General features: G+C 42.0%; 1 protein-coding gene across 1 annotated transcript in view; it reads right to left on the reverse strand.

Moving 5' to 3' along the window:
* The window catches only part of OXSR1 (oxidative stress responsive kinase 1), a 98,766-nt gene that overhangs the window by 12,247 nt on the left and 63,242 nt on the right, over window positions 1-23,277 (reverse strand). Inside the window, exons 6-12 of the mRNA XM_039237205.1 lie at window positions 20,577-20,686; window positions 17,607-17,708; window positions 15,568-15,701; window positions 9,487-9,535; window positions 8,780-8,845; window positions 5,902-6,024; window positions 510-545 (exon numbers count right to left, since the gene is read on the reverse strand). Of these exons, the coding sequence (XP_039093136.1) occupies window positions 510-545; window positions 5,902-6,024; window positions 8,780-8,845; window positions 9,487-9,535; window positions 15,568-15,701; window positions 17,607-17,708; window positions 20,577-20,686 (620 nt within the window). The remainder of the gene's footprint in view (window positions 1-509; window positions 546-5,901; window positions 6,025-8,779; window positions 8,846-9,486; window positions 9,536-15,567; window positions 15,702-17,606; window positions 17,709-20,576; window positions 20,687-23,277) is intronic.

The raw sequence follows: 23,277 nt of genomic DNA on the forward strand, positions 1-23,277 counted from the left end.
ATTCATAAAGTCATGTAGGAAAGGAAAAGAGAACTTTCTTGGCCTCCAGGCCACCTTTTCATTATATTTTTAACGTTTATTTTTCAGAGAGAGAGTGTGTATGATTTTGTGTGTGTGTGTGTGTGTGTGTGTGTATGTGTGTGCAAGGTAGGGAGGGCAGAGAGGAGACACAGAATCCAAAGCAGGCTCCAGGCTGAGCTGTCAGCACAGAGCCCGATGCAGGGCTCAAACCCACGAACTGTGAGATCATGACCTGAGCCGAAGTCAGATGCTTAATGGACTGAGCCACCCAGGCGCCCCCAGGCCAACTTTTAAAATGCGTGCAACGACACCAACTTACTGCAGAAGTCAGTTCAAACTCAGCATCGATAGCTCTGATGAAATCTGACTGCTCTAAATTCTCATTCCCATTTAGGCACATATATATATAAAAAAAAGTACTTACCATTAAAACCAAACCAAAACAAAAGCACATACACTTTAATGATTCAAAAACCACAACTACTTACCTCAGAATTTGATAATGATTCTTTCACTCGGGGAGACTAAAAGAAATACAAAAAAGGCTTATTAATTCAAAACTTAGGTTACTTCAAACTGCACTGAATGTTGAAATGCAAGTAAACTCCATTTCATTCTGACCCACTAAGTCAGTGGTGACTCCAGGGAAAGTTTTCTGGAAAAAGAAAACATCATGATGCTATTACATTCTTTGTGCAGGGACCCTTTAATACATGAATGTTCTATGGTAGTTTGAGTCCCCAATGTGAGGTTTACAAGCAAACATAGCGGGATGGAGTTCTCAGGCAGTAGGGAGGTCACAGTCTTCAAAGTACAGTCCTATCTACTCATCACGAACGTTATTATGTGCATCATATCATAGACCAAATGCAAGCCTTCTAGCTCATTATCCAACATGCCCTCCCCTCAAAGCAGAGCAATTCGGGGTATGGGCTTGAACTGGAGAAAACTCTTGAGCCCAAACTGAAAATTTTGGCAAATTTATAATCTGCCATTTGAAAATCTAAGCTAAATTTATTTAGTAAACCGTAACAGTTAGTACTGACTCCGGATACAGGTAGTGGAGGATACAAAAAACCAAAACCGCAACCAAAAAACAACCTCCTAACATATCTCTAAACAAATATTAATTTATGGTAAATTCTACCAAGCATAAATTTAGACTATGTAAAAGGTCAGCTTAGGGTTTTTTTTCAAGTTTTCATCACTGTTTCATTAAAGAGAATCAACCCGCAAGTATATATATGGCCAACCCAAAATGTTTTCTTTTAAACTTTATATTTGGAAATAATTTCAAACTTACAGAAATTTCTGTCAGAATGAGAACAAAGAACACAAGTATACCTTTGACCCAGATTCACCCACCCTTAACTTTTTTTCCTCATCTGCTTTATTGTGTAGATGTTCACTTTCTCTCTTTTTAAATACGTCTATCCAGCCAGGGGCGTGGCTCCTGGGCTCTCCGAGAACTGGCCGATCAGCACCGAGCACCACCACCGAGCACCACCACCGAGCACCACCACCGAGCACCACCATGCAGTTCCTGACACAGGGGTACCCTCTTCTCTAACTTCACACGACTGCATTTACCAACCTCGGTAAATTTCACAATAACGCTAACTGTCGTCAGCTCGTCAGGGCACCTGCCAAGTTGGCCAGGATGCGGTAACGGTTTTCCCCTTTGCAACTAATCAGCAGTCTGTGGAGAAGACACTTCAAGACCCTGAAAAGATTCTGCTCATCACAAATTCCCCCTAGGCCAAAAACCAAAAACAAAATCTCCAGTAGACTTAGCACCCGCTGATGACCCTTGCCTGACCTAGTTTTTATGAGTGCTCCCATGGCTACGCGCTGAGGATTTTGCCCTCCGATACTCCTCTACGCACACCAGTTGGCACTGGCAATTCACTGTGATGAAAACCCATCCCTTTGCTCCACTTATTTATCTACCTAGTCCTTATTGGCATAGACTCATAGATTCCTATTTTATAAATGGCTTACAATTTATTCCTGCACTTAAGGATTTTGATAGTTAAATTCTAATTTGGTCACTGGGAGCTCATTCGATCTGGCCCTTGTATTATTATGACTTTCAGCTGTTTCTCCAAGGTGCCCTTGTTCTTTTAGTACAAAATGGCATTAGAGACCAGGATCTGGGCATAAAGTGTGCCCACTGTTCTTGTCTTCCTGGCTGTCTGCATACCTGGCAGTCCCTGACTAGATGCCAGGTGCTGTGAATTTTCCCTCGTTGCGTGCTGATAATCCTGTATTTCTATGAACCTCCTTGAGCTTTGTTCTGGAATATGGTCAATTACTTGGAAACAGTCTAACCCTTCTGGGTCTGGCTGCGTGAGCCGGTGGTTAGCGCAGGAGCGGTGCCCAGCCTGGGGCTCCACGCTCCGCTACGCAGACGAGCTCCCTGAGTGCTGCTCGGCGTCTGGTGAATTCCCGGCTTCCGCACTCTGGTGCCGGCGCTCTGCAGGGTGTCCCACGCGCGGTCCCTCCCGCGGGGACCCCGCGGCAGCGCTCTCCTCCCTGGTGCTCTACTGATTTCATCTGCGTTCGCCTCCCTGGACTCTTAGCCCTATGTCCCCAACTCAGGAAAACAATCCTTAAGCCATAACAAAGGGGAGAGTCAATCAAATAAAACTGCTCCAGAACTGACATAATTGGAAGAAAGAGCAGAGAAGGACGTTAAACGTAATTATTATAACTCTACAATAGTTATAACACACAGTATCTTCAAAAAGTTAAGTAGACCATGAAGGTGTAAAAATGAACAAGGATGAAATCAAACTTCTGAAATATTACAATGTCTGTGATATGAAATAGAGTGACTGGGATTAGCACTATAGAAGAAAAGATGAATGAATCTGAAGGCCCACAATAGAAACTGTGCAAAAGGAGACTGAGTAAAAAGAGAATTTTTAAAAAAGAAAATCAGTGAGCTGGCAGACAATTTTAAGCAGCCTAATATGTAGGTTATTGGAGTTTCCAGGTGCACGAAAGGCAGAAAAAAATATTTGAAAATATAATGGCTAATAGAGTGGCTAAAATGAGCAAATCAGAGAACTCTAGATGCTGGCGAGGATGTGGAGAAACGGGCACCCTCCTACACTGTTGGTGGGAATGTAAACTGGTGCAGCCCCTCTGGAAAACAGTGTGGAGGTTCCTCAAAAAATTAACACTAGAACTTCCCTAAGACCCAGCAATAGCACTGCTAGGAATTTACCCGAGGGACACAGGAGTGTTGATGCCTAGGGGCACACGGACCCCAATGTTCATAGCAGCACTCTCCACAACAGCCAAATCATGGAAAGAGCCTAAGCGTCCATCAACAGACAAATGGATCAAGAAGAAGTGGTTTATCTATATGATGGAATACTACATGGCAATGAGAAAGAACGAAATCTGGCCATGTGTAGCACCATGGATGGACCTTGAGGGTGTTATGCTGAGCGAAGTAAGTCAGGCAGAGAAGGACAAATACTGTATGTTTGCACGTATAGGAGGATTAGGAGGAACTTAACGTAGGACCATGGGGGAGAAGAAGGGGAAACAGTGGGGGAGAGGGAGGGAGGCAAACCATGAGAGACTCTTGAATGCTGAGAACAAACTGAGGACTGATGGGTGTGGGGGGGGGGGGAAGGGAGGTGATGGGCATGGAGGAGGGCACTTGTGGGGATGAGCATTGGGTATGATATGGAAACCAACTTGACAATAAACTATTAAAATAAAAAGAATAAGAAAAAATAAGGAAAAAAATAAGCTAAAGAGACAATATGGTTTATCATATAATAGTTTATATAACTTTAAAAAGTCTTTGTAATTATGCTAAACCATAAACCTTGAGATTAAAGAAATAACTTAATGAAAAATAAAAAGTCCAACATTAATATAAACTTTAGTTAAAAAAAAAAAAAAAGAAAATATAATGGCTGAAAATATTTCCAAACTAGATAAAAACCTATATACACCCAGACACATGAAAATAAATATACCCAGGCCTATCATAATCAAATTGCTCAAAAAACCATTCAAAAAGAAGAAAAAAAAATCTTAAAAGCAGCAAGAGTAAAAAGACGTGTAACTTATAAAAGAACAAGACAAGGGATACCAGATTTCTCAAAGGAAACAATGCAAACAAGAATACAGTGAAACAACATCTTCAAAATATTAAAAGAAAAAGCCTATCGTTCTAAAATTCTGTATCTAGCAAAAGTATCTTTTCAAAACAAAGGTGAAACAGAGACATTAGTGGGCAAAAAACCTAAAGAAATCATCACCAGCAGATCCACACTACAAAAAACGTTTAGGGAAGTTCTTCAGCAAAAAAGGAAATGATATAAAGATAGAAATCTGGATCTCTGTAAGAGTCTATTTTGAATATGTGCTGAATTTTGTGAAGTTTTTTGGAACATATAAAAAATAAGAATATGACTCGTCCTCTCTTTAGGCCTATTAATATTACAAGATTTCCTAATACTGAACCATCCTTCACCCTACCCCACCTGCTCATGGCATAGACCTTCAATGTAGTTCAATTTAGTTTTAAAAGACCTTTTCACAAAAGAATTCACAGCATCAAAAATGGCTATAAGAGTAACATGAGAAATACAGAAAGCTACTTAGTCTGAGAACAAAGTGTATTAATTTTTTATGCTGTTTACGTATCAGTGTATTAGATTATAAAATCCTGTAAGTATTTCAGAATGACAAAATTTTAAATAAATTTCTCTTACAGATAGCTAGGGGGTAATAACCAGCTACCGAAGCACTGTAACTTACTTCCCACATACTATGTGTCGGTCAGAGGAAAACTGCATCATCTCTCATCACGTACCCCTCGCTTCCTCCCTGATCACTTCAACAGAACAGTACAGAAGAATACTGATTTAAGGAGGAATCATAGGAAAAAGTAAGGAGAAGGCCTCCTTACATAGTCGCACATTTTAATAAACTCACAATCAGATGTAAACAAATATTTATATCTATTCTCTCCTGAAGAGCTTTCCAAGGTTAGAACGTAATACATTTTTGCCAATTTTCATTAGCAGGGTCTTTACAAACTTAGCTCTGCAAAAAGACTAGGCTCGGAGACTTCCGCTGACGAGATCAACACATCTTTAGTGTGGGCCAGCAAGTCACGAGTGCCATGACAGAGCAGATCTTACACAAGCAGCAGACACGCACCATCTACCCGCCACTCACACCTCAAAACAGTTCCAGGGTCAAAGCTGTGATGAACCTCAGACATTAACAGTTCTCATATATGTTTCTATTCTTAGGTAAGAGTCCCGACAGTCAACTTGCCACATTAACTCTAGGCAAGAGCGATGGAATAAAACCAAAACAAGACCTCTGTCTACACACGCGCGCACACACACACACACACACACAGACACACACAGACACACACACACACAGACACACACAGACACACACACACACACACACCCTCCAGGATATACCAGCTGAAAAAAGGGACATTGTTCTTCTTCAGGCAGGAGGCTAGCTGACCTCAGGGGAAAAAATTTTGACTGTTGGTCTTTCAAGTTCAATAATCTCTTCTGCGATGTCTACCCAGCCGTTTAGCCTATCCAGTGCATTCTCATCTCAGACACAGAAGTCCCCATGTCTAGATTTTGGTCATTTTTATATGCCCTAAATACGTTCAAACACATGTGTCAGTCCACTCTTCCATGTAGAATTAAATAGGCTCCTATTGTTAATAGCTTGTTCAAGGAAATTCTATGGCTCACACTTGTCTTTTTCACGTTTTAGCTGTCACGCTGAACAGAACCAAAGAATACAGCACATCTCAGAGGCTTCAGACAAAAACAGAGAGTTCTAGCTACAGCACAGTTTACTAACACTTACCCTGAGTTGTGAAATGGCCGCTTTCCCTTCCTCACTTTCTTCATCAAATTCATCATCACTCCACTCCCAGCCACCATCTTCCGTCTTGTGAAGGCGGCCACTGGACCCCGGCACTCTCCGAACCTGCACGTTAGGAAGAGACGTGTGGACGCCGGCAGTGCTCGGCGTTCACTACACATCCTCTACGCATCCTGTGCTCCACTCCCGGTCTTTACTCCCACCACTAACTTTCCCTAACACCATTCAGATCCTTCTTACGTGAAGTCACAGACCACATCTTATTAATGGTTTTATGTTCTGAGAGGTGTAAAAATTTTTCAGCCCCCAAGTAATCCAAGATAAGGAAGATTCTGCTTTTTTCTTTTTAATTTTAAAAATCACATTTATACCTGCAGTTTCAAGAGTACTATACCTGTGCACGTTTCGTTAAGAAAAACAGCAATTTCCTAACTTTTATCCTCTTACAGGGAATCACTTTCAACTCATTTTAGCTTATTCTTTTTAGGAACTATCTACTGGACTTCACACTATAAAAGATGATAATTTTAATCCTATTATCAACCCCTCTCACTCTTTTCTCAAGATACATTGTGATTTTTATGAAATCAAAATTCTGTGTTTCCATGGCATGATTAACAATACAGTTAAGCCTTACTGTTGATTACATTTGCTTCTCTCTCCTGTATAGCTTTTATGTTTCCCCCAGAGTTAGTATTTGCTTATTTTTATGTACTTGTCATATTTATGCCCAAATTCTCTGTGTAAATCTCCTCTCACCATATTCATATACATTATTAAGTACTTATTAGGATCACCTTCCTTAGGAAGACCCTCACCGGAGCCTCCCACCTAGACTGGTTTCACACCAGCTCTAGACTTCAGACCTCACTCTATCGTGAGACAGAGGACCGTGTCTCCTGGACCACATGCCTTACTTGTTCTCAGTTTAAGCACTTCCTCCGTTATTAGCACATTGACTACGGCCATACATTTCTCAATTTTCTCGATTCCATCCCTACACTTCACTTATAGTTTGCCTGGTAAAAACAAGTCTGGGTCAGTAGAAAACTTTCTATCATCATGTTGCACACAACTACTTCCTGGTGACCCAGCTTCCAGAGGAGCAGTCCCTGACCTTTCTCCCTTCTGTGGAAGCCATAGGATTTTTTGTTTTGGCCTCCAGTATTCTGAGCCAGCATGGCAATGTGTCTTAGTGCTGGTCTATTTCCATTCATTGCACTGGTCATTCCATTCAGAGCTCGGGCTCTTTCGATCTGGAAATTCATGACTATCTGTTGTAGAAATTTTCCTTGAATTGTTTCTTTGGTGACTTCCCTTCTTCAGTTTTTCTTGGTTCTACTTTTCTGGAACTCTTTACTCAAAGACTGAACTTTCTCAGATGATCCTCTAATGTTGTTGCCTTTTTCTCCTGTTCTCTCTCTCGGCCATTTGGGGTCTGTTTTCTGGGAAATTTCCTCAGCTGTACCATACAACCTGTGTATTGAATATTTTCATTTCTTCTCTGATGTTTTCAATTTCCAAGAGCTGTTTGTTCATGGATGCATCACCGTCTGCATGCTCCTTTTTTAAAGTAACAGCTATTTAGGGGCGCCTGGGTGGCTCAGCTGGTGAGGCGTCTGACTTTAGCTCAGGCCATGATCTCATGGTTTGTGGGTTCAAGCCCCACATCAGGCTCTGTGCTGACAGGTCGGAACCTGGAGCCTGCTTTGGATTCTGTGTCTCCTTCTCTCTCTCTACCTGTCCCCCACTTGTGCTCTCCTTCTCTCTCAAAAATAAACATTAAAAAAACATTTAAAGTAACAGCTTTATTGAGATAATAATTCATATACCATATAATACCATTTAAGGTAAATAATTCAAGTATATTCACTTGAATAAAAATACAGGTAATTTTTAGTATTTTCAGAGCTGTGAAACCATCTCTACAATTAAATCTACATCACTTTCCTCACTCCCCCATGCCGCAAAAACCACCACATAATATTATTATTAGCGGTCACTGCCCACCCCTGTACAATCCTCTCAGTCCTGGACAACCTTGAATCTCCTTTGTCTCTGGACAGTTGCCTATTCTGGACATTTCACATAATCAGGGAATACGTGGTCTTTTATAACCAGCGTCTTATGATTAGCATAACGTTTTAAAGGTTAAAGGTTCATCCACGTTATGACATGTATCAGTACTTAATTTCTTTTTGCTGATGCGTAATACGTCGTCGTATGGACACGTGACATTTTATACACCTGTTCACCAGCGGATGGAGACTGAGGCCGTTTCCACATCTCGGTTCTGAGGAACGACGCTGCGGGACATTCCTGCACATCGCTGTGTGTGCGTGTCTCCGACACTCCAGGTGTGCCCAGGAGCGGGACCGCTGGCGCACACGGCAGCCTGGTTTAGTCTTTTGAGAAAACTGCCAGACGACCTTCTGCACCACCTCATGTTTTTGTCATTAGCGTGGGAGTGCTCCAGCTTCCCTACATCTTCGACACTCGCTACTGTCCTGTCTTTCCTATTATAGTCAACCCCGTGGGGCTTCGTTGTTTTTGTGTCGTGTGAGGAAAGGGCCCGACTTCCCAATTCACTCTGGTAGCTACAAACAGGGATTTAACAGAGTCTAGAACTAACTCATCAATTGTGTAACATCCCTTTTCATTCTAGTAGACAGCTCACACAGGCATACTGTAGACTAACGATATCTGATGAATAAATGTATCAAAGGATGCTAAAGAAAGGATTGAAAAAAAATGAGTAACACACTATTAACAAAGAATTACTTAACATATACTTTCAAAATGCAAAAGTAAATGTACTCTAACCAATTTCCTAGGAAACTGGAGTTAAATCCCCATTTACCTTTTTAGCTCTTTCAGAAATAGTTGGTGCTCTCTGCAGTATTTTTTCTTGAAGAAATTCTTTATTCTGCAGAGGAAAAACGAGTTTTCTTCTTAAAATAAGAAGCTTTTATTGAGCCATAGAAATTAACACAGAATATTCACTATAATTAAAATGATACAGGAGTTGTTTTATAAAGAAATTTGAGGGAAGCTTCCATTCTTTTATTCTGAAGCTCCGTTAGTACATTACTACCATGGCTTCACAAATTGAGACAGAGCTTTAGTGTACTGTATGAATATCATCAATGAAGAGCTTGCTTTCCCCTCGGTCCTTTAGGATCAGGGTCCCACACTTCAAATTACAGTTACATCCCACTTACCTGTTATCTTGGGAAATGAGAGGTTTACTAAGTTCAGTAGTAAAACCTTTGAAATGAGAGTTTGGTATTTTTTGCAGACTATATTTACAATGGCAATATTCATTGTTCTTGTTGTAAGTTTAACCTGATGTTTAAATTAATTTATATGAAAAATACATTTGCCAATTCTAAAGCATGTGTCTTAATTATCAAAGGCTGCACACATAATGCAGCCAGCAATGATCTGATCTACCATCACTTTTCCAAACATTATCTTAAGATAAAGCAACTTCCGAGTGGTGAATCTAAGTTAGGTAACTGGGGTGGGTCACATGAACATGCAAACTCAAAAGTTAGAATTTCCTACCTTTGCTTTTTGGAAAAATTTGTGCCTTAACAGTTCTGCTGCTGTTGGTCTAAAACCAGAAAAGAACGTTTTAATAGTTAATTCAAGTGTAACTGTAGCTTTCCATCTTCAAAAATGAGAAAATGATTTCTTGAGCAGCAAGATAAATCTCAGTGTTCTCCACTTTCCTTAATGGGCTAAAAAGCAAAAAGCAGGATAAACTCGGTACAAGACATTGAGAAGAAAACTCAAATAGAAATGTTCTGATAATAATTATTGCAGGTTCTTTGCAAAATGCACTAGTGAAATGTTTCCTTTGGAATCATCATTTCTTAGTGGCTTCCAATATACTTCCTATTATTTTCCCAAGAGTATTATTTCCTGATAATATAGACAATATCTACTTTAACAAGTCACACAAATAAATTTAATCTCACAAAGAGGAAAGGGACCAAATCAAGTGCTGTGCTTCTTGCCCTGTGGCTGCTTGTCGGCCTTCACTTATATAAATACATATTCTTAGAAACAGGTCTGATGGGCACCGGGGGGCTCAGTTGGTTATGCGTCTGACTCGATTTCAGCTCAGGCTGTGATCTCACGATTGTGAGACTGAGCCCTGCATCAGGCTCGGTGCGGGGCATGGAGCCTACTTACAATTCTCTCTCTCCCTCTCTCTGCCCCTCCTCTGCTTGCCCTCTATCTCAACACACACACACACAATCTCACAGTTGCCTTAAAAAAACCTGATGATTCTAAAAGTAATGCATATATTCCCCCAAACTGAATCTAAATTCAGTTTTTAACTCAACTGTTAAAGAGAAAGACATCATCACTGTCAACTGTAGAAACTTTTAAGTAGTATGATTGAAAATAAAGAATAAACAACACTACACTTAAGAGACTGGACCTGATTATACCCCACACCCCACTACTATGTAACTCTGAGCAAATCTCTTCTCGAGGTTCTGTATTACCTGGTCAAGCCCCTGAAGGCAGTGGTTCTTAAATATTACCATGCACTATTCTATCTGGGAGTTTCAAAACAAATCCCGATGCCCAGGCCGTACCCCATACCAATTAAAGCCGAATGGCGGGCGGGGGGTATCAGTAGTTTTTAAAATTCCCAAGGTGATTTTAATGTGCATTCATGCTCGGGATCCAGGGCTTCAAAGCGGATCGAGAAAACGGATGTGACTGTGCCATGCCACCTGCCCGTAGACCCTGCCCCCGCTTTGTTCTCATTCAGACAAGGCTTCCGCAAGTTCAACCGTTTGCACCACACTGCTTCTTATGATTCATCCTTTCCTTTTGGGCTCATTTCCTTCTTTCTAAAGTACTATTATATGTATGTACATACATATATATATATATATATATATAATTTTTTAAAAATCCAAGTTAGTTAACGTATACTGTAATGATGATTTCAGGAAAAGAATTCAGTGATTCATCACTTACATAGAACACCCAGTGCTCATCCCAACAAGTGCCTCCTTCGTGCCCGGCCCCCATTTATCCTTCCCCTCCCACCTCCCCTCTGGCAACCTCAGTTTGTTCTCTGTGTGTAACAGTCTCTTATGGTTTGCCTCCCTCTCCGTTTTTATCTTATTTTTGCTTCCCTTCCCCTATGTTCATTGTTTTGTTTCTTAAATTCCACATGAGCGAAATTATATATCTTTCTCTGACTTCTTTCGCGTAGCATAACACATTCTAGTTCAATCCACATTGTTGCAGATGTCAGGATTTCACTCTTTTTGACTGCCAAATAATAATCTATCATACACACATCCCACATCTTCTTTATCCATCGCTCAGTCGATGGACACGGGGGCTCTTCCCATACTCCGGCTACTGTCGGGAGCGCTGCTAGAAACACTGAGGTGCGTGTGCCCTGAAGAATCAGCACTTTTGTATCCTCTGGACAAATACCCAGTAGTGCAATTGCTGGGTCGTAGGGGAGTTCTATTTTTAATTTTTTGTGGAACCTCCACACTGTTTGCCAGAGGCTGCACCAGTGTGTATTCCCACCAGCCGTGAGAAAGAGTTCCTCCTTCTCTGCATCCTCACCAACATCTGTCGTTGCCTGAGTTGTTAACGTTAGCCATTCTGACGGTATCTCAGTGTGGTTTTGATTTGTATTTCCTTCATTATGAATAATATTGATAAAGTACAATTTATATGAATTGTTTAAGTGATAAAACATGATTGGAAATTTCTGTCTGAAAAAAATCTTAATTTCATGCTTATTCTTGAGTAAGAGTTTGACTAGGCGGAGAATTCTGGGTTAACAGTTATTTTCTCTCAGCATTATTCCAGTATACCCTGGCCTCGATTGATTATTACTGGGAAAGTGGCTATCAGTCTACCCGCTATTCCTCAGTAGGTAATCTGCCCCCTCAGCCTGCATTTAACATTCTCTTTGCCTCTGTCTTTCATGATTTGTGTACAAATGGGAAAACGCAAAATGCTGCTTGGAATTGGGGGGAATGGTTCTTTAATCTAAGGCTATAGGTATTTCACCAAGTCTACAAAGTTCTCAGCCATTATTTCTTTGACTATTGCTTCTCCCGTTCTCTCTAATCTCTCCTGGAAAGTCTTTATGTATGCGTGCGTGCGTGTGTGTACGTGTATGTACATGTGCGTGCACGCGCGTGCAAACACACACTCATACTGAACCTTCCTATTCTATCCCCTTATGTTCATCATTCTTTTACATTTCCATTTTTTTTTAATCGTTCTGTGTTGCACTCTGAGCCATTTCCTCAACGCAATGTCATGTGACTGAGTAAGAGCCGGAACTCTGCAGTCAAACTGCATGGGATTCAATCCTAGCTCCAAAATCCGTTAGCTGTGTGACTCTGGGCAATGTTACTTAACCTCTCTGTGATTCAGTGTCATTCATAAAACAGTGAAGTTAACAGTGTCATCCTCAAGGGATGATATATGCTAAAATGATTTATGTCAAGTGTTTACAACAGTACCTGGTAACTTGATTAGTAGCCAATAAATAATTCTCTTTTAGTGTGTTTTATTGACTGTTCTGTTTAACCAACCCATCTAAATTTTTTTCTTAACTTAGAAGTGTTCTAAACAAGGTATAATTTTGGCTTACAAACTGGAAATAGATGTTCTACAGCCTCTAGATATTTTTCTTTTTTAAAAAACTTTTTTATTTTGAAATAATTTTAGGCTTACAGAAGAGATGCAAAGACACTACAGAGTTCCTACATATGCATCACCAGCTTCCCCTAATGCGAACATCTTATATAACCATGGTGTAATTATCAAGATGTCAACCCAACTAAAAACATTAACACTCCTATACTATTATAGACTTTATTTTTTTTAACATTTATATTTATTTATTTTTGAGAGAGAGCCCGTGCCCACACACTGGGGAGGGGCAGAGAGAGAGAGAGAGACAGAATCTGAAGCAGGCTCCAGGCTCCGAGCTGTCTGCACAGAGCCCGACATGGAGCTCAAAACCACAAACCATGAGATCACGACCTGAGCTGGAGTCGGACACTTAACTAATGGGGCCACCCAGGCACCCCACTTACAGCCTTTAACATATTAATATTGGTGTAACACTATAAACTGTAGACTTTATTCAGATTTCCCCAGGTTTGCATAACGTCCTTTTCTGTTCCACAAGCTAATTCAGGACACCATGTTTCAGTTAGTCTTCATGTCTCCTTAATCTCCTCCAATCTGGGACACTTTCTCAGGCATCCCTTTCCTTACTTGTGAAGAGTGCCGGTCAGGGAGTCTGTAGCATATTCCTCAATTTGGGTGTGTCTGATGTTTTGTCACTACAGACTGAAGTTAAAGATTTGGGGAAGGAACACTTCCGAGGTGATATGCCCTTCACCTTATATCGGGGAGAATATCATAATCAGTATGTCTTCTTCCTGGTGATGTTAGCCTGGATCACTTGTGAAGGAGCTGTCCACCACGTCTGTCTGCTCTAAAGCTACTATTTTTCCTTTTTCATACTCTATTCATCAGAAGCAAGACACGAAGTCTAACCTAGAGTCAAGGGACTCCATTAAGTTTTACATTTTTATTACTGTACTTTTCATTTCTAAGCAGCTTCATTTGTTTTGTTTTCTTGGTCATAGTCACATTCTTTTCTTATGGTTTTGATTCCTTCCACTAGGAGTTTAAGTATTTTAAATAATCTCTGCATTACCCAAAGATCCTGGGGCCCTAATTCTTCTGCCTGCTGTGGCTATGGACTCCAGTTTGCTGTGCAGTATCTTACTGTGTGCCTTATAATTTCGGACTGTGGTCTCTTCAATGGGGCATTACCTGCAGGAATCTCCTGGATCTCGAGTTTGGAACAGTTTGAACAGTATAGTTTTCTAGTAGCTTCTGTCAGAAATAAAACTGGCTTGGCAATATTTTTTTTTTTACTCTCTAATCTTGTGGGTTCCTGGATAATATGGGTAGTATAAATTCAGACTGTCAACCCACACAATGTCCAAGCCAGAGGATTTGATTATTCAAGAGAAATTTTTGCCGTGTTTTGTGATGATGGACACATATTTTGTTTTCCGAACCATCCTTTTACTCAGAAGGCCGGCTTGTGGAAGTCTTAGTCTTAAGCAGGGATGTCAGTTTGGATCCTCGGTGGCCAGACCCAGTATCTCATTTCCAGTCCCACGTGGGAGTTTGAAATCTAACCCAGTAGGTTATTAAAATGAACAGGGTCCCACTGAGGGCAGCCACAGGATTAGCTCATGACATTTCTTCTCTGACTTAGGTCTCCCTCATGATTTTTGGCACCTGAGGGCCTCCCTTCATGGTAAACTTATCTCTGGATTTGGTTTTTATTCTTAAGTTTGATAAATTTATTCAGCATTTATAGGTGTTTGTAACAAAAGAATTCTGTTATTTTAGTTAATTAACTAAAGCAGAAGCAAAAGTCTCCCTCTTTTATACCAATTTGTTCAGAAACAAAGTTCTAATAGCACAAGTTTGGCCTCTGCTACCTATTTTTCCTACCCTTTCCAATACTGCTGGCAATAAATTCTGAAGCCCCACTAAGTATACTAAGGACATGACTAAGGATGTCAATTACAATCTTTTATTTTTGTTGATTTTTACAGAAATCAAAATTCAAAAACTCTTAGTGCTAAAAAACAGTGTAATATACATGTAAACCAGAAAAATGAGATATAGAAAAAACTGAACCTAGTTCAGAATCAGAAGTTTTGGATTTAAGTCCCACCTCAATGACTAGGTAGCTGGTTGACCTCACAGATAAAAGGCTGTACTCAGTGACTTCCAACATTATTTGATTCTGTTTAATTCATAGAGAGACACCCATCAGACCATGTTTATTGACTTACTTGCCATCCAATCTGTCTAGTGTAAACAAGTAATGGCTTTGAATCTTTGGTACACTTCTTAAAACCTTTCCAATAAGGAAATGCATATATGATTATGTGGCAGTAGATATAACATTGGCTATGTGTATTTCCTTTGTTATTAAAATTGTAAACAGGATTAAGATACTTGTCTGCTTATGACTTTTACGCACAAATTGAAAACAAGTTCTCCCACTAACTTGGTATTAACAGAGTTCACAATGTACAAATGTATAAAATCCTAACCAGGAAATAGCTGAACTGTTTAGAATACACACTGTATACTAATAAGAAGGGAGGAGGGGCGCCCGGGTGGCTTAGTTGGTTAAGCGTCCGACTTTCGCTCAGGTCATGACCTCGCGGTTCGTGGGTTCGAGCCCCGCGTCGGGCTCTGTGCTGACTGCCAGCTCAGAGCCTGGAGCCTGTTTCAGAGTGTGTCACTCCCTCTCTCTCTGACCCTCCCCTGCTCATGCTGTCTCTCTCTCTCCTAGAAATAAATAAAAAATATTTAAAAAAAAAAAAAAAGAAGAAGGGAGGAAAGTAACTAATTAATTCATTTCCAATCTAGTGTAATAATCTCTGCATATTTTTTCTAAAGCTTATACTTATGTAAATATACCTGAATATGCGGAAACAATTTCCTGCACATAAATGTGTGTATGTGGTACTTAGACTTCCCACAATGGTTTACATGTTTGATGAAGACAAACGTAAGCTTTATCTCCTTTACCTTTTTTCTGGATCCTTTTGAAGGCACAATGAAATCATTTTCCTAAATGATTTTCCGTATTTTTTCAGCATTTCTTTATCTTGAACGCCCGTTTCCAGAGAAGGAGGATCATTTTGTAGTGTCAGCATTAAAACCTGGAAGAATTTCCGATACAACATAAACTCCTACACGCTCAGTAAAGTACTGTGGCCAACATTCTCCAATATAGGCAACCTCACAATCCATGAGGAGGCTGTATTTTCTGAGGGTTCACAGCTAGCCCCAGTGTCTGGAACACAGTGTTATTCAGGTCTTTTCCACACAGGTAATATCCTACAGACGGCTGGCTTCCTAGGTCACGTGCCTGCAAGGGCTCAACAGCACTGGCAATGACTGCCCCTTAGTTAGAAACCTTCCTCCACGGGGCGCCTGGGGGCTCAGTCTGGTCAGCGTCCGACTTTGGCTCAGGTCATGATCTCACGGTTGGCGGGCTTGGGCCCCATATCGGGCTTGGCGCTGATGGAGCAGGACCTGATTTGGATTCTCTGTCTCCTTCTCTATCTGCCCCTCCCCTGCTCACGCTCTCCTGCTCTCAAAATAAACATTAAAAAAAAAAAAAAGAACCCTTTCTTCAGGTCCTCTGTCCCCATTCTGTTTTTCCTTTTATTTATTTATTTTGAGAGAGAAAGAGAGAGAGAGAAAGAATCCAAAGCAGGCTCTGCACTGTTAGCACAGAGCCTGGTGTGGGGTTTGAACTCCCAAAGAGCGATATAATGACCTGAGCTGAAATCAAGAGTCGGACACTTCACCGACTGAGCCCCCCCGGCGCCCCCTCTGTCCCCATTCTTATATTACCAAAGTACTTTAAAAAAAAAAAAAAAAACAGTAAAATCAGGGCGCGCGCGGGGGGGGGGCGCTCAGTTGGTTGCGCATCTGACTTCAGCTCAGGGCGCGATGTCACAGTTCGGGGGTTTGAGCCCCGCGTCAGGCTCAGGCTCGCTGCTGTCAGCCTGTCAGTGCACAGCCCACTTGGGCTCCTCTGTCCCCCTCTCTGCCCCTCTCTCGCTTGCACTCTCTCAAAAATAAACATTTAAAAATAAATAAAAGTAAAATCATAGCAAAATAAAAAAGTAAAACAAAATAATAAATAAAACCGTGGCACAACAGCGGGGCCCCGCTGCCTGGCCTATCCGTGGCTCCACGTCAGCAGGACCTCTGTAACCGGCCCGTGCTTCCCGGCGCTTCTATCACGGGAGTCACTGACGCGCCTGCTTGCGAGGCCTGCAGCCTCCTCCCGGTCGCTCTCTTCCGCCTTCTCTGCAGTAACTGTTTCAGTTACTCTGTCCATCCTAAATCTCTTCCTTCTTTGTAACGAAGGTAATTACTTACGTGGTGGCATTTGAGGTGATCTGTGGCTTTCTAGACTGTGTGCCTTTTTTAATAAAAGATAAGCCATGTTTCATTTGTTTTCTTTAAATTCATTCATTTATTTTTGAGAGAGAGAACACACGTAGGGGAAGGACAGAGACAGAGGGAGGGAGACAGAGACTCCGAAGCAGGACCTAGGCTCTGAGCTGTCAGTGCAGAGCCTGACACAGAGCCCAAACCCATCAACAGGGAGATCATGACCTGAACCGAAGTCAGACGCTTAACCGACTGAGCCCCCCAGGCGCCCCACAAGCCAAGCCATTTTTCTGAATACAGAGTCAACACTAAAGAATAAAAAGGGGCTCTAGTCACAATTAATACTTGCTTTTCAGATTAAATTTATATTTGCTGAAATGGAAGTACTAAAAGCTGGAGATATTTCTCACTTTGAGCAAACAGGTTAACATGTGTCTATGTCTGGCTCCAATTCTGGCGTCACGGCCGGTAATGGGTGAAACGTGAACCTCATCTCCTCCGCTCCCCCGCTTTAAAAAGTAAACCATCCCTTTGCCTCAAAATAGCTTCCCACTTTACAGTTAAACAACATACCCTTTTCCAATCCATTTATGGTAGGATTAGTCTCTGAACAAAACTGGGACGGGCTGGGGCAGGGTGCTGGCTGTGAACCTCACCTTCATTGGTGGATACTTATGATAAGGGGCTGCCCCTGTGGCCAGTTCAATTGCTGTGATCCCAAAACTCCAGATGTCCGCCTTGAAATCATAGCCTCGGACCTGTAAAGACCAGGAAGAGGTATGTGATTGCTTTTGCCACCGTAAAAGCACTTTTATCTTATTTTATTTCTCTTTTTAGTAATCTCTACACCCAGCATGGGGCTTGGACCCACAACCCAGGTATCAAGCGTTACACACTCTTCTGACTGAGCCAGGCAGGTGCCCCTGAAAGCACTTTCGAAAGTAAGCTTCTAACATCTATCAAAAGCCATCAGAGTGTTCATGAGCTTTTTTAATTAAAAATATTTTTTAAAGCTTATTTATTTTTGAGAGAGAGAGAGACAGAGACAGCATGAGCAGGGGAGGGGCAGAGAAAGAGGGAGACACAGAATCCGAAGCAGCTCCAGGCTCTCAGCTGTCAGCACAGAGCCCAACATGGGACTCAAACCCACAAACCGTGAGATCATGACCCGAGCTGAAGTCGGACTCCCAACCAATTGAGCCGTCCAGGCGCCCAACGGAAGCATTCATAAGTTTTAAACCAATAATCCAGAGTAAGCAAAAGCTAAATATACTTGGTTAACAGGGGAAGAAAAAGCAATCTGAATAAACGTCCCCCAACAATGGTGAAATTGTTAAGTATGGTACACTCAGTCCAATGAAATGTTAACTAGTCAACTAAAAGCAATGTAAATGAATTCTATCTAAAAATATGGAAAACTACTTGTGATAAAGCATTTATGAAGAAAAAAGAGTACAAAATTCTTCACAAGTTTGGATACTATTATAAAAGTACAGAATGTATTTGCCTTTTTAAATTTTTTATTAAAAATTTTTTAATGTTTATTTTTGAGAGAGCATGAGCTGGGGAGGGGCAGAGAGAGGGAGACACAGAATCCGAAGCAGATTCCAGGTTCTGAGCTATCAGCACAGAGCCCAACATGGGGCTCGAACCCATAAACTGCAAGGTCATGACCTGAGCCGAAGTCAGACACTTAACTGCCTGAGCCACGCAGGCGCCCCTCTATATGGTTTTTTTGTTTTTCTTTTTTCGTTTTTTTTTTTTTTTTTTTTTAGAAAAAGAACTAGAACAAAATTGATAGATAGCCCAGTGGTAAGTCCTGTTCTCCAAATTTTCTCTGTCACGGTATTGTTTTAACCCGTTACGGTACTGTTTTAACCTGTTCGATAATGTAACTTTTATGATGAAAAAAGATATAAGGGGTGTGAATTTTTTCAAAGTTCTTAATGTGTGTTGCCAAATTTCTTTCCTTTTATACTGTCACGAGCACATTATAAAGTTAAATATTTTTCTTTCCCATCCTAAGCAACACAGGACAAGAAATAGGCTTGAGGGTGTGGGGGGGAGGTGTAGTGTGACGCCTGAAATTAATTAAAGCCCACACGATGTGCTGCCTTGACCCCCGGTAGGTGGGTGGACCTCTGATGAGCCAAGTGCAAGTGCCCCCTCCAGCCTGCTCCCGAGGATAAGGTCCCCCAGCCCCAGCTCCGCCCGCCCTCAGAGGCCTTCAGACAAGCCAATCACACCGTCACCGGGAAACGCAGGCCCACCTCACTCTCTTGACACAAAAAGCAACTGTCCACTCACTGTCCTCCCGAACACAGCCCCCGCTGACACGCGTGTCCTCCCTGCCGCCACGCGCATGTGCGACCACCAGCGTGCCGTCGGTCTCCCTGGCCCAGAACCAGGTGCTGTGGGCCCCGCACGAGCTCCCCTAGGGTGCGGACGCCTCCCCGCCCACTGGGCCAGTACAGCCATCGTAGGCACTGAAAGTGGATTCGGTTCGACATCCCGACTTTCGTCTATTTCTAGGACATGTATGTAAATATCCCTGTGGAGCTGAGGCTTAGGAAGAAAGACCGGCATGGACATACTTTAGCAAATGTAACAGGTGGGAAGTGGAGATGAGACACATTAGTGAGAGAAGAATTCGAGAACAAGGTCCGGGGACACAGAGGGAAAGGCAGAGAAGGAGTCGGAGAAGCGGCCCGACAGGAAGGGGGAGAATGAGACGAGGGGAGCGGAGGCCGAAAGCCAACGAGCGGGACAAGGAATCCGACACGGGGCGGGCTGAGAACAGCAGCCCCCGCACGCGGCTGGCTGAGCGCAGCGGTTTCCGAGCAAACGGAAATGGAGTTGTGAGCAAAAGATGAGGGCATGTAATTGGTCACGTGGGCCCGAGTGCTGAACCAGTCTTCATTATACTACTGCTCAGGCTGGGCGGGGTAGAAAGCTCCAGTTTTACAGACCACTTAGAAAGATCGAGAGGCTTTTTGCTGTTGTTCTAAAGAGTGCATGGCCGCCTTAACCAAGGGCAGAGACACGCATCTCCCACAGCTAACGTGGCACAGGCATCCTCTACTTTCTGGAAGTTCCCGTTAAAGCCATCTGGCTCACACGGAAGACCTACAGTCGTGCCTGTTTCTACTTTATTGAAAGAAACCTGGAGGATTTCCACGTTTGTGAAAAAAGGCAAAAAGCGAAAGCGGAGTTCAGCGTGGGCGGCCGGCCGTGGCGGAGGCGGCGTGGAGAGACCGGTGGCGCCCAGCTCGGTCCCCAGGAGCCACGCACGGCGTCAGGCCGTCGGAGCCGGGAAGTGTGTGGGCATCTGCTCTTTCTCTCCGGTTATTCTGTGCATCCAACAGCAAGATGTGTTCTCTGGCATCAGAGAAGCCTCAGGGAGGTTATTTTTTAGGTCTGGGAACGCTAAACAACTTTTCCCAATCAATGAAAGGTAATCGCTTCTTCGCTTTGCACCGTCTCAGCTCCCAAAAGTCCTCATAGGCACAAACCGCATTGTTCAGTGAGGGGGACCTGTGTCCCAAACAGAAGCAGACACCGCTCTGGTTTTCCATTCTGTAACAAAAACCCTAAACCATCTTTAAAAGACAAAGGACAAAGAGTACCTGTTCCATAACTTCAGGTGCCATCCAGCAAGGAGTTCCAACAAACGTCTTTCTCACTTTATTTCGGGTAATATCACCACCAGTTGCTAAAAAAGCACTAACCCCAAAGTCTGAAATAGATCCAACAACAAGGCATTAGAAGTACAGCAACTAACACAAGTAAATAGGGAAATAATACAGTTAAAGTCCTCTACACACTACAAATGACAACATTTTCTCTTCTTTCCACTAAATTGACTAAATTAAGGCACAGCTTAACACAGCACCATCTCAACAGATTTTCCTCCTTGCCCCAATCCATTCTATTAGCATAGTCCTTCCAGACTAAAAGTCTATGCCTGTTAATAGTAACATGCCACCCTCTCCTCCCCAGCCACTGGCAACCAGCATCCTACAATTTAGCTTCTGTGAACTTGAATACTCTTAAGGACCCGAAATAAGTAAACTCGTACACTATTTGACTTTTGCAGCTGGGTTATTTTACTTAGCACAATGTCCTCAATGTTCATCCATTCTGTAGCATATTACAAAACTTCCCTACTTTCTAGGCTGTATAATATACCACTGTATGAATATACCATATTTTGTGTATTCTTTCATCCGCTGATGGACACTTGGGCTGCTTCCACATTGTGGCCATGGTGAATAATGATGCTATGAAAACAGGTGTCCTAATAATTACATGAGTCCCTGCTCTCCGTTCTTTGGGATTGTACACACGGAAGTGGAATTGCTGGATTATATAGTACATTAATTTTATTTAATTTTTTTTAGAATGGGGAGGAGGGAAGACAGAAAAAGAGCGAGAGAAAGAGAGAAAGCATCTCAATTCCAAGCAGGCTCCACGCTCGATCTAAGGACTATGAGATCATGACCTGAGCCAAAATCAAGAGGCAGACACCTAACAGAGTGAGCCACCCAGGCACCCCAGTTCTCTGAGGAACTGCCATACTATTTTCCACAGCAGCCATACCATTTTACATTACTACCAACAGTGAACAAAAGGTTCCAATTTCTCCACATCCTCTACATTTTCTAGGTTTTTTTTTTTTAAGTTTATTTTGAGAGAGAGATTGAGAGAGGGAGTGCACACGAGCAGGGGAGGGGTGGAGAGAGAAGCCCAAGTAGGATCTGTGACGTCAGCACAGAGCCCAATGCAGGGCTCCATGTCACGACCACGAGATCATGACCTAAGTCAAAACCCAGAGCTGGATGAAATCAGGAGTCCACACTTAACCAACTGAACCACCCAAGCACCTGGGGGAGATTTTCGGTGGTAGCCATCCTGATGGGATGGGATGGGATGGGGTGGGATCTCACTGTAGCTCAAATTTGTCTTTCCCTAATTATTAGTGACACTGAACATCCTTATGTGCTTATTAGCAATCTGCATGTCCTCTTTGGAGAAATGTCTACTTGAGCCCATATTCTTAAAAACTCAACTTATTTAAACTAAAAATAAAAACAGTTCACCCATCTTTCCTATCCCCTACTCCTGCCTCTGGAAACCACCAATTTGTCTTCCGTATCTATGAGCTTAGGGTCTAATATATATATGTTAAGACTTCATTTCATTCAGTATTTGGCTTTCTCTGACTTATTACACATACACCAAAGCCCTCAGGGTCTATCCACAGTCATGAATGGCAAAATTCCATTATTTTCTATGAATAATATTCACCATATGTATACACCACAATTTATCCATTCCAAGAAATGTATCAATGAGCTTACCATCTACGTTTTCTTCTAGGAGCTTTACAATTTCATGCCTTACATTCAATTACATTCAAGTTTTTTTTTTTTTTTTAACATTTATTTTTTGAGAGACAGAGCATGAGCAGGGGAGGAGCAGAGAGAGAAGGAGTCGCAGAATCTGAAGCAGGCTCCAGGCTCTGAGCTGTCAGCACAGAGCCTGACATGGGCCTGGAACTCACAAACTACGAGATCATGACCCGAGCCAAAGTCAGATGCTTAACCAACGGAGCCACCCAGGCGCCCCCACATTCGAGTCTTTAATACACTTTGTTTGAGTTAACTTTTACCTATGGTGTGAGACAGTGATCCAATCCAGCTTCACTTTTTTGCATGTGGCTGTCCAATTTTCTTAATACCACTTAACGAAGACACTATATTTCTCCCATTGTGTATTATTCACTATTGTAAATAATGCAATGAACATGCATATTTCTTTCTGAGTTAGTGTTTTCATTTTCCTCGGATAAATACCCAGAGGTAAAATTACTAGATCATACGACAGTTCTACTAAGTATTCTGAGGAAACTCCATACTGTTTTCCATTGGCTGCACCAATTTACAATCCCACAAACAGTGCATAAGGTTCTGGTTTTCCCACATTCTTGCCAATGCTTGTTATTTCCCGTCTTTTTGATAATAATCTTTTCTAACAGGTGTGAGATATCTCGATGTGTGTGAAGTTCTGATTTGCATTTCCCTAGTAACTCATTTATCTGTTGACAATTGTGTGTCTTCTGTGGAAAAATTTATGTTCAGATCTTCTACCCATTTCTTAATCTGATTGTTCATTAAAAATTTTTTAATGTTTATTTAAGAGAGAGAGCCACGCACACAAGTGGGGCGGGGGCAGAGAGAGAGACAGACATACACACACAGAATGTGAAGCAGGCTCTAGGTTCTGAGCTGTCAGCACAGAGCCCGATGCGGGGCTAGAACTCACAAA

Source organism: Hyaena hyaena, unplaced genomic scaffold (genome assembly GCF_003009895.1).
Source record: "Hyaena hyaena isolate Hyena2069 unplaced genomic scaffold, ASM300989v1 scaffold_121, whole genome shotgun sequence".
Classification (NCBI taxonomy): domain Eukaryota; kingdom Metazoa; phylum Chordata; class Mammalia; order Carnivora; family Hyaenidae; genus Hyaena; species Hyaena hyaena.